General features: G+C 41.0%; 1 protein-coding gene across 4 annotated transcripts in view; it reads left to right on the forward strand.

Annotated features, from left to right (window-relative positions):
* Srgap1 (SLIT-ROBO Rho GTPase activating protein 1) overlaps nt 1-15114 on the forward strand; it is a 115510-nt gene that overhangs the window by 89138 nt on the left and 11258 nt on the right. For all 4 annotated transcript variants that reach the window (XM_029561474.1, XM_029561477.1, XM_029561476.1 and 1 more), the window contains 5 exons: nt 2426-2650; nt 5598-5677; nt 12401-12581; nt 13989-14123; nt 14279-14618. In XM_029561474.1, coding sequence (XP_029417334.1) covers nt 2426-2650; nt 5598-5677; nt 12401-12581; nt 13989-14123; nt 14279-14618 — 961 coding nt within the window. The remainder of the gene's footprint in view (nt 1-2425; nt 2651-5597; nt 5678-12400; nt 12582-13988; nt 14124-14278; nt 14619-15114) is intronic.

Raw genomic sequence — 15114 nt, forward strand, 5'->3', positions numbered from 1 at the left:
GAAAATATTTGTTACACATTCTCTAATACAATATAATAATAATCTTAAAGGCTACTATGTTCTTTTCCAAAGAAGCTTTACCCTTTTAACATAGACAACTTGATTTTCACTTCTGTTACTTCCTGATATTTGGGCTCTGTTGTAAGAACCTTTCCCAGGTCCTATTTTCTTACTATACAACATTTCAGTTAAGCAGCTGGAAATCCAGTATTCCAGAGAAAGTCAACATTGAGTGAGCTTGCAGTCATGCCTTACCATTCTGGTATGGATCCTCCCTTCCTCGAATTGGGATATTTTCTTCTCTGTTTCACTGGAGGTCTGCATTCTCAGAAGCCACAGAAACTTATTAGAACCCTGCTAACCAGCCCTAAAATCTGGCCCCCTGAGGTAGACCACCAGAGCCAAGGATCATACAGTTAGGGACTTGCTTGCAAGGACAACAAAATGAGGGTCTACTACTCACTGTAGGGTACTCAAGGCATCCCAAATGACAGAAGGAACCCAACTGGACTGAAGTCACTGGACAGAAATGCTATCTAAAAAGATGGGTATGCAGTATATCTAGTTTAAATACGCACTGTTCATTTGTACATTTAAATGCTTAGCCACCCAGGCAGTCATCAGGACCCAAGGCCTTGTCTTTGCCTTTAATAGCATGCTTCCCCTCCCCCAACCCTGGCCCTCACATGCTGTACCTATGGTGTTTTCCTAACATACCTGAACAAAACCCACTGTGAACCAGTGACCCACAACGGGCTAGGAAAGCAATCTGTTAACTAAGTAAGCTCTCCAAGCCTGACTATAACTCATGAAACTCAAAAGACTGGTAAATGCCCATGAATCACAACTGGCACTGCCTCCAGGGGCGCTACCCAAAGATGCCTTCACCTGCCTTCACAGAAAGACAGGGCCCCACTTCTAGTCAAGATGCATGAAACAAGGATTTTGAAAAGAGACATTAACTGAGATTTCCTGTTGTAATATCAAAACTTGGAGATCACATTTTTTAAATCAAGTTTTTGCTCTTTGAGCCAGAACTAAAATAAAGACCTGAAAGATTAAGCATGACGCTTCCCACTGAGTTTGTGACTTTTGAAGATGGAACCATTCTTATTCTGAATCTCGCTTTTCCCCCTGATCCCTGTTTCAAGGTGATCTGTGACTCGATCGCCTACAGTCATTGTGACCCTTTTTTAAAAGATTGTTATTTGAGAAATGGCCGGAGGGAAGGACATATGTTAGCTGTGGAGACTAAACCATTGCATTTCTACCTCTTAGACTGTCTCATTTCCATTAACAGCTGCAGTACTGTGTCAGGTGGTATCTGGGTCCTTTGTGTCTGTCACCAGCTCACAAAGGTAGTTGCGTCTCCTTTTTCTCCTTCCACTTGTCATCTGTTCGCTTGGATTTTACACTTCCTTTGGAGACCGACATTCTATACACTGAGAGATAAGGCTTCAGAACTCTCCCCAGAATAGCAAGCTGCTTGTGTCGTTAGAGGCGTGGTGGTAAAGAGCTGGCCCAGTTTGAGTCACGTGTGTTTTGTAAATGCCTATGACACTGAGTTTAGAAATTAGTACTGGGCAGCTGAAATCACCCTCAAAATTTTCCTGCCATAGTGGAGAAAGAGGACGAAGGGTTTTCTTCCCTTGCCGTGTTCTCTCAGTACCTCTTGTGGCATGGGTTGTCACCTAGTGGTGGCGAGCACACACAAGCAGATTAGAAACCTTCCTCATAGTAGTTACAAAGAAAAGATGCTTTGTTTTTGTCTCGGTTTATTCAGGATTTGGGGCGGGGGTGACATTGAAGATTTTTTTTAATGGGAGGACAAATGTAAAGACATATCCATAAAACTTTATGGAAATTGTACTATCTAGCCCCTATTTGCTTGAGCTACATTTATGAGCCTCACTGTAGTATTTACAAATGAACTTGGTCTACTTGATCCTGTTCTCTACCGAGGCTGATGTTATATTAAACCCTTGCTTATACAAAGAGGACTTGTGTTCCCTTTCATTTACTACCCAGTTGGTCATAGTCATTTGGTTTTGCTTGGAATTTGTTGAGTCAGCTTTAAGTGCAATATAATACCATTTTTTTCCTCTAAGGATTTAAAACAAAATAGTTTAACCCAGGTTTTCAAACTATGAAGCATCAGGGCAGGAGAGACGGCTCAGAGGTTAAGACTGCTCTTCCAGAGGACCTGAGTTCAGTTCCAGCACCCTAGTCAGGTGGCTCACAACTAGCTGTAACTCTAGCTCCAACACCCTCTCCTGGCCTCCGAGGGCACCTGCACTCATATGCACATACCCATACACAGATAGACGCATGATTTTTAAGTTAATTCAAGATATCAAGTATCTTGCTAACTGTTCTTTCCTCTCTCCCATTCCTTCCTTTACAATGCCCCTGTTGCCCCTCTCAGTCTTTCACAGTACAGCGATGAGAACATGATGGACCCTTATAACTTGGCCATTTGCTTCGGCCCCACATTGATGCCTGTCCCGGAAATACAGGATCAAGTGTCTTGCCAGGCTCATGTGAATGAAATTGTGAAGACCATCATCATCCACCATGAGATTATTTTCCCAGATGCTAAAGAACTGGATGGCCCTGTTTATGAGAAATGTATGGCTGGGGATGACTACTGGTAAGTTTAAGAACTGTATTCCTCCCTGTACTGAAAATAACTTAGGGATGTAGCAACTGAATTACAGAAATGAATTGCCAAGGATTAGGGAGGTAGCTCAGTACACAGTGTGCTTGCTGCTCAAAGAGGAGGACCTGACTTCGGATCCCCAGCACCCACGTAAAGGCCAGGTCCAACAGTGCATGTCTATAACTTCAGCACTGGGGAGAAGAGACAGGAGATTCCAGGGAGCTTTCTGACTCCCAGTTCAATTAGAGAGACCGTAGAGAACAAGAGAAGAAGTTGGAGAACATGGAGAACAAGAAAAGAAAACACCAATGTCAGCCTCCAGCCTCCACATGTCCACATATGGGCAAGCCTATCTGCACACACACACATGTGTACACACATATGTATACTACACCATACACACACCACACACTCACACACACACACACACACACACACACACAAATAAATGAGCTTCCCATAAGCTACCAATGCTTCTAAGTTTTAAAAAGGAAAAACATATATCAAGAGTAGCATTTGCTAGAATAGTGAGATCCATGGCAGCACTGACTTTTTTGTTTGTTTGTTTTCTTTGTTTTGTTTTTTGAGACAGGGTATCCCTATGTAGCCCCCACTGCCCTTAAACTTGCTATGTAGAACAGGATGGCCTAGGATCTACCTCAGAGATCTACCTACCGCTGCCTCCCCTCCCGAATGCTGGAATTAAAGGCATGTACCACCACACCTGGCCCAACACTAACTTTTTATAATGGAAGTTCAGCTTTATCTTCTCTTTTCTTTTTTTAGATCTACCCTATCTGGGTCCTTGTAAAATAAAGGTTTTGCTATTATAAAGGACTATATTTATTTTTATTCCTGAATTAACATACTTCATTTTCATCCTTTTTTTGGTCTTTTTTGAAACAGGGTTTCCCTGTAGCCCCAGCTGGCCTCTAACTCACTATGTAGACCAGGCCTGCCTCTGCCTCCCAAATGTTGGGGCTACAGGCATGTACCACCACACCTGGCTTCATTTTCATTCTTAATTAGAGAAGTTTTATTTGGGGTTTTGTTTTTCAGTGCCAGAGGTCAAACTCCAAACCTTACGTGCTTGGCAAGTGCTCTGCCCCTATCTGTGTCCCTAGCCTAATCAGATAGTTTTGATTCCATGTCAAGTATTTTAATTCTCTTTTTACAGAAGCCCTGTCAATCAAATACATTATTCTTCTCACTTATTTTTCACTCTTACAAGTAAATATTACTCTGACCAGTCATAGTAATGAGTCATTATGAGCAAATTTATATTGTAGTATATTTTGAGAATAAATATTTTTTTCACTTATCACTTTCCAGCCAAGTACACAAATGTGGAGGGGAGAGAAAGGGGGAACTGTGGTCAACTAATAATTTCAAAAGGCAGAAATCTTTAAATGTTCATGCTCACTATTTGATTTGTGAGTTTTGACCATTTTCCTAGAAATCATATACAACAAAGGAACCTCCAAGTGCTTGAGCCTCTCTGATGTGATAACTAGTCAGTGCACATCATTTATTTATCAAGAACATCATACCAAATAAGTTAAGAGAGGCCAATAAGCTACCCAACAATTAGTATTTAATATCAGTATTAGTATTTAATAGTAACTGAAAGCAGCCCAGGTATCTCAGCTCATTTTCTGTTGCTGTGACAGAATGCCACAGACTGGGTAATTTAGAAAGAAGAGAAATTTGCTTCTCATAGTTCTGGAGACTGAAAGGTCTCATTTTGAGACTTCTGGTGAGGGCCTTCTCTTCTCTAACAAGGGAGAGGGCATCAAATGCGAATTTGGGGATTCAGTTTCCAACACGTGAACTTTAGGGGACCCTGTGGGACCATAACACCAGATCCATCTGATTCCAAGTCATAGGAGTCTTCCCAGTCAAAGCCTTCCTGTCTACCCTAGAAACTTCCTGGGTATCTGGGACACAGACACAGCTAGAAAGAGACATATCTACAGCCCTTACTCTGCACCTGACTCAGGATGCTGCTTAGTCCCATTTCTTTACACAACACTGAGTAGAATGAAAAAGTGCCTAGAAGATAAAAAAAAATAATTAAAAAAAAATTTTTTTTTCACTTGAGTCATACATACTATGGACGGTTAAGAAAACCAAGTGTTGACTATTGCCAGAGTGCTGCTTTCAAAATTAGGAATGAAGCATGCTAGAGTTCTGTGGTATACCCACCAGCTTTACACATGGAACTCTATTTGGAAATATTTACTTGAATACTTAGATGCAAGGTACTGACTAAAGTTTTCTTCTGGGAAGGTAAGTGAGCAAACTCTGCCCTACTGAGGTATAATTTCATTTTCATAGTCTCATTTGCATTAAGGCCAGTGTCAGAGGCATGGTCAGGATTCCCTAAGGACTAGGGCTGCATCAGTAAGCGCTGCTATCTTATTCACTGTACAAAAGACACAGTATGTGGCTATCTGCTGAGCATTATCTGATGTGTTATATTTGAGGACACTGTGGCTGCTACCCTTTCCAAGCAGGACAAAAGCCTGTATAGGTCTTGCAGTCAATGACATGGACTTAAACATTTTTCTGCTTATAAATAGTGTTTCTATGGAAACCATTTATGAGGGGCTTGTGGGGTGTGTGTGTGTGTGTGTGTGTGTGTGTGTGTGTGTGTGTCTAAGATGTCAGGTTTCCTGTGCTATATCACTCTCTGCCTTATTCACTTGATGCAGAGTCTCTCACTGACCCTGGAGCTAGGCTGGCAGCCAGCAAGCCCCAGCTATCCTCCCGTTTCTGCTCCCCTCAGTGCTAGGGTTACAGGTTACACAACCACACCCAGCTCGTTACATGGGCGCTGGAGACTCAAACTGAGGTCTTCATGCTTGCACAGCAGTGGTCTATTTTAAAATAATCTCTCCACTTTGGTTTCATGTGCATTTGCATTTCCACTCCTCAGCGACAGCCCATACAGTGAGCACGGTACATTGGAGGAAGTGGACCAAGATGCTGGTACGGAGCCCCACACCAGTGAAGATGGTATGTCCTGCACTGTGCTGCTATAAGACAAGTTGTTGTTTTTCTTAACAGTAGAGTTTCCGGTCTTCTTTGGTTTGGCTTAGTGTATTTCAGCTTGACTTTAGTTTTTTTCTTATGTGAGATGTAAGAATTGGGTATGTGTTTTGAAAATACCTCCTCCTGCTCTGGTTTATCTTTTCATGTGCTATGAAAATCATCCTCCCCATCCCATCCTTCTGTCCCCTCCCTCTCTCCTCCCTTCCTGCCGCCACCCCCAGTTCCCCTATTCTTTCCTTAACAGATCTACCCTCTTCATCAATTTGTGATCATAATCCAGGTTTACACACCAGAGCTCTAGAGCTTATTCACCTTACCTGGCTGAAACTTTATTCCTGTTTATTCCTTTATTCCCTCTTTCTGGCCCCTTGACTACCTCATATCACCCTTTGGGGCTATGAAATGGACTGTTTTAGACACTTCATGTAAGTGGACCCACGCAGTAGCTCATTTCATTTAGCAAAATGTCTTTTGGTTCCTCCATGTTGGAGAACTTGCTTTTTTAAAAAAATCTGAACAGCATCCCACTGTGAGTGTGTTTCACATTCTCTTTACCTCTTCCTCCACCTCTGGGAATGTAGGTTGTTTCCCCCTCTTCCCTGTGGTAACAAGGGCTGCAGGGAATTTCCATAGGGCTGTGATATGTCTTTGTGATTCTGACGCCAGTTCTTTTGGATAAGTAACTGAATTTCTGGATCACATAACAGTTCTTTTTAATTTTTTTTTTTTTTTTTTTGGAGCTCCCATACCATTTCCCATAACACTTGTATGTACCATTTGCAACAAATTCAAGAGTTTCAGTTTCTCCATGTCCTTGACATTTGTCTTTGTCATTGTGATTTTCATTTGCATATGCCTAGTGATTACTGATGTTGGCCATTTGTATGTCTGCTGTGGCCCTGTATTCTCTTTTAAACTCTTTCAAGTTTGGTTTTTCACTCGGTTCTTACTCTTTCTTTGGAGGTTATCATATGAGGTAGGGGTCATTTACTTTTCCTCCATATGGATTCATAGCTGGAAGATTGTCCCAGCATGAACTGTCCTTTGTCCACTGTTTCACATTTTGTTATAAACGAAGCGTCTCCTATGTGTAAAGTCTCTCCATACATTCAGTTCTTCCCAGTGGCCTATGTGTCCCTACCACTGTCTTAATTTGATACCTTTATAAAATCTGAAGCAAGACCTCTAGCTTTGAACCTCTTAACAGTTCTTGACCCTTTGTAATTCCAGTTAAACTTTAGACTCAGTTTTAAATGCTTAGAAAAACTATTTTTCAAAATCTTTAAAACCCTCTTGGGATTTGAATTGCAGTTATGCTGATTTTACATATGTTAATATGGAGAGAATTGATACCTATACTATTTATATCTATATTATACTCCAAATTAACTTTGATATTTCTCTTAAAAGATCAGTTTTAACTTTTAAATTTTAATGCTTAACATTAATTTTTTAGCACATTTTTGTGGTGCTGGGGACTGAATGCAGTGCCTTGTGTGTTAGACTCTGAAGTACTCAACCACTCAGCTACGTCCCCAGCATTTGGGTTTTTGAGACAGGGTCTTACTGCGTAGCACAGGCTGGCTACAAACGCACAGTCCCCTTGCTCCACCTCCGAAGTCCTGGGGTAGTTGGTATATACAAACGCACAGTCCCCTTGCTCCACCTCCCAAGTCCTGGGGTAGTTGGTATATACAAACGCACAGTCCCCTTGCTCCACCTCCCAAGTCCTGGGGTAGTTGGTATATACAAACGCACAGTCCCCTTGCTCCACCTCCCAAGTCCTGGGGTAGTTGGTATACACCAACATGCACGGCCACGTTTTCCTTTTTTCATATGTACGGTACGTTTTCTCTTTAGCTGTATGCAGATTCTTCTGTTCTCTTGTCCATTGAACGTCTCACTTCTTTATTCCTATACATTCTATTTGGTGTGCTTTGCTATTTGCTGCTTGATCATCTTTTACAGTTTCTTGATCTTTACTCATAACATCAGTCCTTTCCACTGTTTCAAGTTACGTCTAATAATTCTAATACACGTTCTGGCCCCCACTCTTGAGTGTTATTTTCCAGTGTGCTTATAAATTTTTTACATATTCTTAGAACTTTAGTGTCACTTGAAAATAGGCTCCTATAAAAAGTCAAAGTCTTTTCCCTGAGCACAAAAGCCTAAGACAGCTTTCCATTTTCAGCTTGAGGCTTTTCATATGGACTGGTCTTATGAATTTAAAGTGCAAACTCTCACGCCAGCCTGAGAACAAGAGGTCACCAAGGATTCTCAGAGATAATGCACTCCAAAGTGGGACACAGATCATTTCCTTCAGAAAGTAGTACAGATCTATAGAGCATGTGAGATGGTTACAGGGTATGAAAGGATATGGAAGATGGAGGTTGGGTCTAGAAAACAGACGTGTTCTAGAAACTTCTAGAATATTCATTGCGGTTCACCGGGACACAAAGTGTGCACCTCTTTTGGAAAGAGACAAGGATGCAGATTATCCGTACCAAGCAAGCCCTCGACTTGATCTCCTGTTGGGGTAGGGGGTAAGAAAAGCTAGGGAAATGCCCTCAAAGCCAAATCTGACTGGTGACCCAATGCTCTAGGGGCCTTTTAGTTCCCAGTTTGTCTTTTGCCTTTTAGTGCATCTTCCTGTCTCAATAGCTTATTAATGTCATCTAAAAGTTATTTTTAAAAACCTATCACTTTTCATTGCTTTTAGAAGGAGAGTTAGAAGGAGAGTACTTAGTGTCCACTACCTGCTAAAAAGTTTCCTCATGTCTTTAAAAGTAAGGTGTATTGACATTTTCCAGACTTCAATTAGCAGTCATTATTTAAAGCAAGAGCTTGTATTTCTATGATGCTTTTGAAAGTCTCTGAGCCCTACCTCCATCCTCATCCTTTTCTTTGTCTGGGGTTCCTCTGGTTCTCTCCAGTTCATTCCTCTTTCTCTGCTGTCTTCTTAGTGTTCCCTTTGCTTTCCTCCATGGAAAAAGAGCCTAGGTAAAGCCCTAGCCATTTCTCTTCCAAATATCAGTCTTGCCTTCACGACATCTACCCCGTGTTTACCTCTTGACTATAAGAGAAAAGCGTTGTTGAGTGTTCTATATTAGATCTCATTTTGATCATGATCACTTGATTTTTTTCTGGAAAGAAAAGCACTGCTCACAAAGGACATATTCTTGCCCACAGCCACCCTCCAAAGTTCTGTAACTAAATTAATTGTAATATTGGTTGACTTTTTGATTGTCAGATATTATATTTCTTCTTCTTTATCAGAGTATCACTAGAAAGACCAAAAAACCATCCTGTGCAAGAGCAGTAGATACCATATCCAGGAGGAAAGGTCTCAGGGATAATAAAGTCCCCAAGGGAAAGCACAACATTATTACATCATACTAAAATTATAGGAGTGGGAACAAGATTTGATAGCACCAGGCAGGCAGGGTAGCAGCTCGTCTTCCCTTCTGCACAGTTATCACAGCCTGTCAGGAGCACTAAGTGACAGTGTTATACCCTTTCTAGTATTGTTATTGAAGTCAGCATTCTATGACGTCTCTACCGGACCCCAAAGGACCATAAGGCTCAACGTATGAAAGGGCCATGTTGCGCCATGCCCTGAGATCGATTTGCCATGCAATGCCTAGGCTAAGACGTGTGTAAATAGCTTATTGATTGACACTTGCCTGTGAAATGGCTCCCAGGGGAGTATAAAGACTCAAAATAATGAAATTGCTCAGAATTACTCGTTGATATACTGGGATTACCAGTAAAATGTCTTTCTGATTCATGTGGTCATTCTTGCATAATCTGCCCACATTTCAGTAAAATTCTCAAGTCTGATAATTCTGTTGCTTGTTGTTTGAAAAAAACAATGATAAAAGGAGGTAATGATCACAAGTCATGGTTTTGAAATTACAAAATACTGTTGTCTTAGATAGCCTTTGGCCAGCATTAATAGTGTAACATTGATGCACTAAAGAGCATCATGATTCTTTGTTCCTCCTTGACACGGTGTATGTAGATTACACACCGTGTCCTCAGGTGATACCTTTTAAGTTTTTTAGTCAATCAAATATAAATATATGGGTGTATTCATACAGAGATTTGCAAATTCTGTGTCATGAAGTTATTTTTAATAAATTAGCATGGTTTCAAGTCCATGCACATGTATTTTTCTGTCCTCCAGGGAGAATTGGAGTATAAAATTCAGTACCCTGTCATCTCAAACCAACCAGGAGTCTTTTATCTGGTAATTCAGAACAGACACAAAAAAATAAATCATTCAGCTTAAGTGTAAAGCTATATCCCCTCTTCTGTGAAACAGATCTGTCAATATTTAATAGAACCATCACTTATGTTTTAATAAAATGTGATTTTAGGTGGTGTATTCACAGAGTAACTAACAGAAGCAACTTTAGAGAGAAGAGGCTTATTCAGTTCAGGGGATACAGCCCATCATGGTGGGGAAGGCATGGTAGCCATGGCTGTGGCAGCAGGAGTGACGGGTGGACGGTTACTGGTTACACACTGGTAGTCAAGAAGCAGAGAATCTGGGCTAGAGCCTGGTCTAGCTGTAACTCTCTAGCTCTGCCCTTTACAGCTCCACATCTGCCAGCTACACCCCATGTCTAAAAGGTTGTATAATACCCCAAAACAATGCCCAACTGAGGACTCTTAAACCATGAGCCTGAGAGAGACATTTCACATCAAACCAATACATCAATACATGATCTGAAAGTTTTATTTAATTGCTAAAATGATTAAACTGTTGTTCTGGAAATTACTCTCTCACTTTTTCCATTCAGGTTCTAGGGTCATGGTACGGCAGTGTGAATAATATTTACCTCAAACATTACCCGCTAGCAAAAAGATGAGGCACTTTTCTTTGTCTCTAAAATGCTTTGATGAAATTTATACAGGCCCTTCATTTAAAGTTTTTCAGAATGTGTGTTGATTTTTATGCTTTTACTTTATACACCCCAGAGAATTTCGAATTTATACAAAATTTTCTCATACGATTACTACACATAAGTTCAACAATTACTGCAGTAACCCTGAGGAAGAATTCCTAAGTGAATTCCCTTAAGTGAACAGATGTTTTCAACCAAGGGAAATAGAAAGCATTTTCCTGAAGAACTGTTGAGAGACTGGCGGCTCCTACTCTGTCCCATGTGCACATAATCTGGAGTATTTTGAAATGAATTAATGCCCAGATTTTAGCAAAGGAGGTACTATTGATTGTGTAGACATAGTTCTGTAAGTGTACACCCGTTGCCCTTTTTCTTCCTGTTTATTGTTCATTAGCTGTGTTTAATAACAGGGATGGGAATGAGGGTGGAAGAGAGGAGGGAAGCTCATGAGGCCTTGAATAGAGAGCACTTTCTGCAGTAGGGCTAAAATCTCAGACGCCCCCTTCTAGTGGTTATTAAGTTAGCTTGCCCTCTTTCTTCCCTTCCGTATTTGATCACAATGAAATCAGAGTGGAATTCTTGTTCTAGACCCAAAGTTTAATCCCTTTTCTTCTCTCCCTTCCTCCCTCCCTCCCTGCCTCCATCCCTCCATCCCTCCCCACTTTAGTTTTGTTTTTAAGATCACTGTAGATCTGTATGCAATTATAGGACACAATGCGGAGATCCTGTATACCCTTCTCACAATTCCCTCAGTGATAATATCTTACATAACTATAATACATTATCACAACCAGGAAATTGTGTTGATATATTCCATTTCTATATTCACATTTCACATGCACTCACCTGTATGGTTTACTGAGTTCTGTACAGTTTTATCACATACACAGATTCGTGTGCCCACAGTCACATGCAAGATAAAGAAAAGCGCCATTACAAGGATCCCCTGTGCTACCCTCGGGAGCCATAGCCGCTTCCTCCATCACCTCACCCACCACAGCCCCTGGCAGCCACTGATCTATTCCCCATCTCTATAATTACGTTGTTCAAACAATGCTATATGAATGGGGTATCAATATGCTTCTGAGATCTGACCTCTTTTTACTCACTTGCTCACTGCCTTTCCTATCGATATCTCTTGGTCCTTAATAAACACAGTTTTTTAATATGACCTTTCAATTTGGGTGCTGGGTGTTCTAAGTTATACGTGTTTCATGATTAAATCTAAAATATTTACTGAAGTGAGAGCAACTGCTTTTACTAGTTTCGATGTTGATGTGAAGATGTGACAGTACCAAGAAAGCCAGTGAGGAAAGTAAAAGCCTTCAGATAATACTCAGCGGACTGATTTTATGTGATTTTTAAAAAACTAATAAAGTATGTTTTCTGGAAGAGTGACTTTTCTGTTATAAATGGTATTAACATGTTGCAAGGACACTCCATCAATGTCAAAATAATATTGGAGCAACAGTGGAGGATATTACAATTCACAGAGAGATTTTATACATTATATTGCAAAATTAGAATATTTTGTAGTAGACTGTCATAGAATCTCTAACAAGAGAACGAGGACATTAATATCTAATGTTCAGTTTTTCTTTGTCTAGAAAACTGATGCTAGCCAGATGATGTTTTTCTCTCTTTTAAGTGCCTCTTATTTCCCCCTGCTTTGACAATTTGTTTATTGCTTTTGTACAGCCTGTCTATTAAAGCCTCAAGTAGACCTTCAGAGAGTGTCTTGTGCCTTCCTGACATCCCTGTCCCTGTGTTTTTTTAGAATGTGAACCAATCGAAGCAATAGCCAAGTTTGACTATGTCGGGCGGTCAGCTAGAGAGCTATCCTTCAAGAAAGGTGCCTCCCTGCTGCTGTATCACCGAGCCTCTGAGGACTGGTGGGAAGGCCGGCACAATGGGATTGATGGGCTTGTGCCTCACCAGTATATAGTGGTGCAGGACATGTGAGTAATCCCAACTTTTCACCTGCCTGAGGATTCCAGTTACAGGAGGGTTGGGGGTTTCTTGTGGGGTGGGCAAGGGAAGGTGTTTCTTTTGTAGTTCTGGAAATTGAACCCAGGGCCTTATGTTAGGCAAATGCTCAGCCCCTGAGATACAGCCACTGTCCCCTAGCTACTGTTCTTAAATTGACTTCAGCATTATAAATTAAAGAGCAGAAGAGGTTGCAGAGATGAAACTGAGCTGGGCACAGTTTTCCACCTTCCTAGTGGCGTTAATGGTAAATTAATCATTTATACATTGTGTATAGCACACTTCTCTTTCCTTGAATGTCTACTCTTAAATTGGTAATACATTCTACATATTGTACTAAAAAAGTCAGGATGGGACTGGGGTGTGGCTAAACTGGTATAATACAGTGCAGTCTACGGCACTGCATACATCAGGTGTGGTAGTCACACCTATCATCCCAGCACTATACAGGAAGGAGGCTCAGGAGTTCAAGGCCATCCTTGGCTACAAAGCAGATTCAAGACCAGCTTGCTAACAGTTCAGAACCAACAAGTATTCATTTCCCAATCAAGATCAATCCTGGATCAAGAGAGTTAGAACAACAGCTAGTGGGAGTCAGGAGTCATCTTCTGAAGCTTTCTTAGAAAGATAACCTCTGCAGAGAGTGACTTTAAAAGTTAGGGTTACAGTGGTAATTCCAAAAATAGCCAGCTCTTCTTCTCCATTCTCAAGAGGGAGGCTGCTAGCTCATAGTTGAAAGGAATCACTTCTAAGATCTTGTTGCTGTTTTAGTTTTGCTGATGAGAGTGCTAAAATTTTCAAAAATATTTAAGGACATGTAAGAATAGTTGTAATAGTGAAAGAAACAGGTCACACAATAATATATACAGTATAATCCCTATTTTCTGAGTATTCTATTTTACAATTCATTACCAACTTCAGAGTGACTTTCCAGGGAAAAAGAGAAATGCCATATAAAGTGAATATAAATATTTAATAATGCAGCATAATTTTAGAAATAATAAAATGTGTATATGAGACTCCAAGAACGATTTTCTATATAAACATGAGCTGTGTATATCTAAACTACCTAAACATAGAGAGATTCATTATCTGTACTATAAATACTGAACATGTACATACACACCTTCATAGATAATGTATTCTAGACAGGAGAGAAGCAGTGAAAGATATTTCCTGCAATTCCAGCCATAATTGCTTCTGGGTACTGTATTATTGTGTCATTCATTTTACATATGTGAAATTTCCAATTTACCTATAACAGAATTGCATTGTGTTTATAATGAAAAGCCACATTAATAAAAACTTAGGTAAATGCCACCCCTGAGTCTTGCTCCCTTTCATCCCAAGACCCTCACTCTTGCTTGTCATTGCTCCAGGGATGATACATTTTCAGATACTCTGAGCCAGAAAGCTGACAGTGAGGCCAGCAGTGGGCCAGTCACTGAAGACAAGTCTTCATCCAAGGACATGAACTCTCCAACTGACCGTCATTCTGACAGCTACTTAGCCAGGTGAGTGCTATGTGGTCCTCACCTCCTAACCTCCCCTTCTCCAGGGGCTCCTCCCCTTCTCCAGGAGCTATGCGGAGCCCTCATTCCCACAGCCTCACAGTATTACCCAGTGTGATAAGTGCCTCTGTTTTCTTTTTTTTTCTGTGAATGTCTAGACAAAGAAAAAGAGGAGAGCCACCCCCTCCAGGAAGACGTCCTGGCAGGACCAGTGACAGCCACTGTCCCCTTCATCCCCCACATGCTCTTTCCAATTCCTCAGTTGATTTGGGGTCGCCAAACCTAGCCAGTCACCCCCGGGGTCTGATGCAGAACCGTGGCCTCAACAACGACAGTCCTGAGAGGAGGCGCCGGCCAGGCCATGGCAGCCTGACCAACATCAGCCGGCATGATTCCCTCAAGAAGATTGACAGCCCTCCCATCAGGAGGTCCACATCATCAGGGCAGTACACAGGCTTCAATGACCACAAGCCGCTGGACCCAGAAACAATTGCTCAGGTATAATGATTTTAATGAAATGTTGCATTTTAAGTATCTAGGTGTCATGAAGGATTTATAAAATGGAGGATTTATAATCTATAACTGTGTTTCCATACAGAAATAACTAAAGAAGACAAAGGAAATTCAGTCTCTGATTTAAAGCTTGGCTATGAATCTCTTCAGAACATTCATTTGTTCCTGGAAGAGGCCAAGTATATTAGGTTCATACTGATTTAAACAGAGATGTGGCAGAAATGAAGGAACCAGGACGTTTGAACCCATCACTGGTGAATAGCCAGGAAAATACTGAAAAGGAAGAATAAGGAAGAAGAGGCAGCAGATCCTCAGTACAATCTAAAGCTAACAACACAGACAGATGCAGAGAGCAGTATAGAAATCCCAGGAAAGGAAAAATAGTACCAAAGGTGCCATTTAGTCAAATAACGTGATCAATAATGGTTTGCCATCTGAAGAACAGTCCTACTGGCTCCTGTGCTCTCCAACACCATGTCTC

The sequence above is a fragment of the Nannospalax galili genome, unplaced genomic scaffold (assembly GCF_000622305.1).
Source record: "Nannospalax galili isolate Female #2095 unplaced genomic scaffold, S.galili_v1.0 scaffold110, whole genome shotgun sequence".
Classification (NCBI taxonomy): Eukaryota; Metazoa; Chordata; class Mammalia; order Rodentia; family Spalacidae; genus Nannospalax; species Nannospalax galili.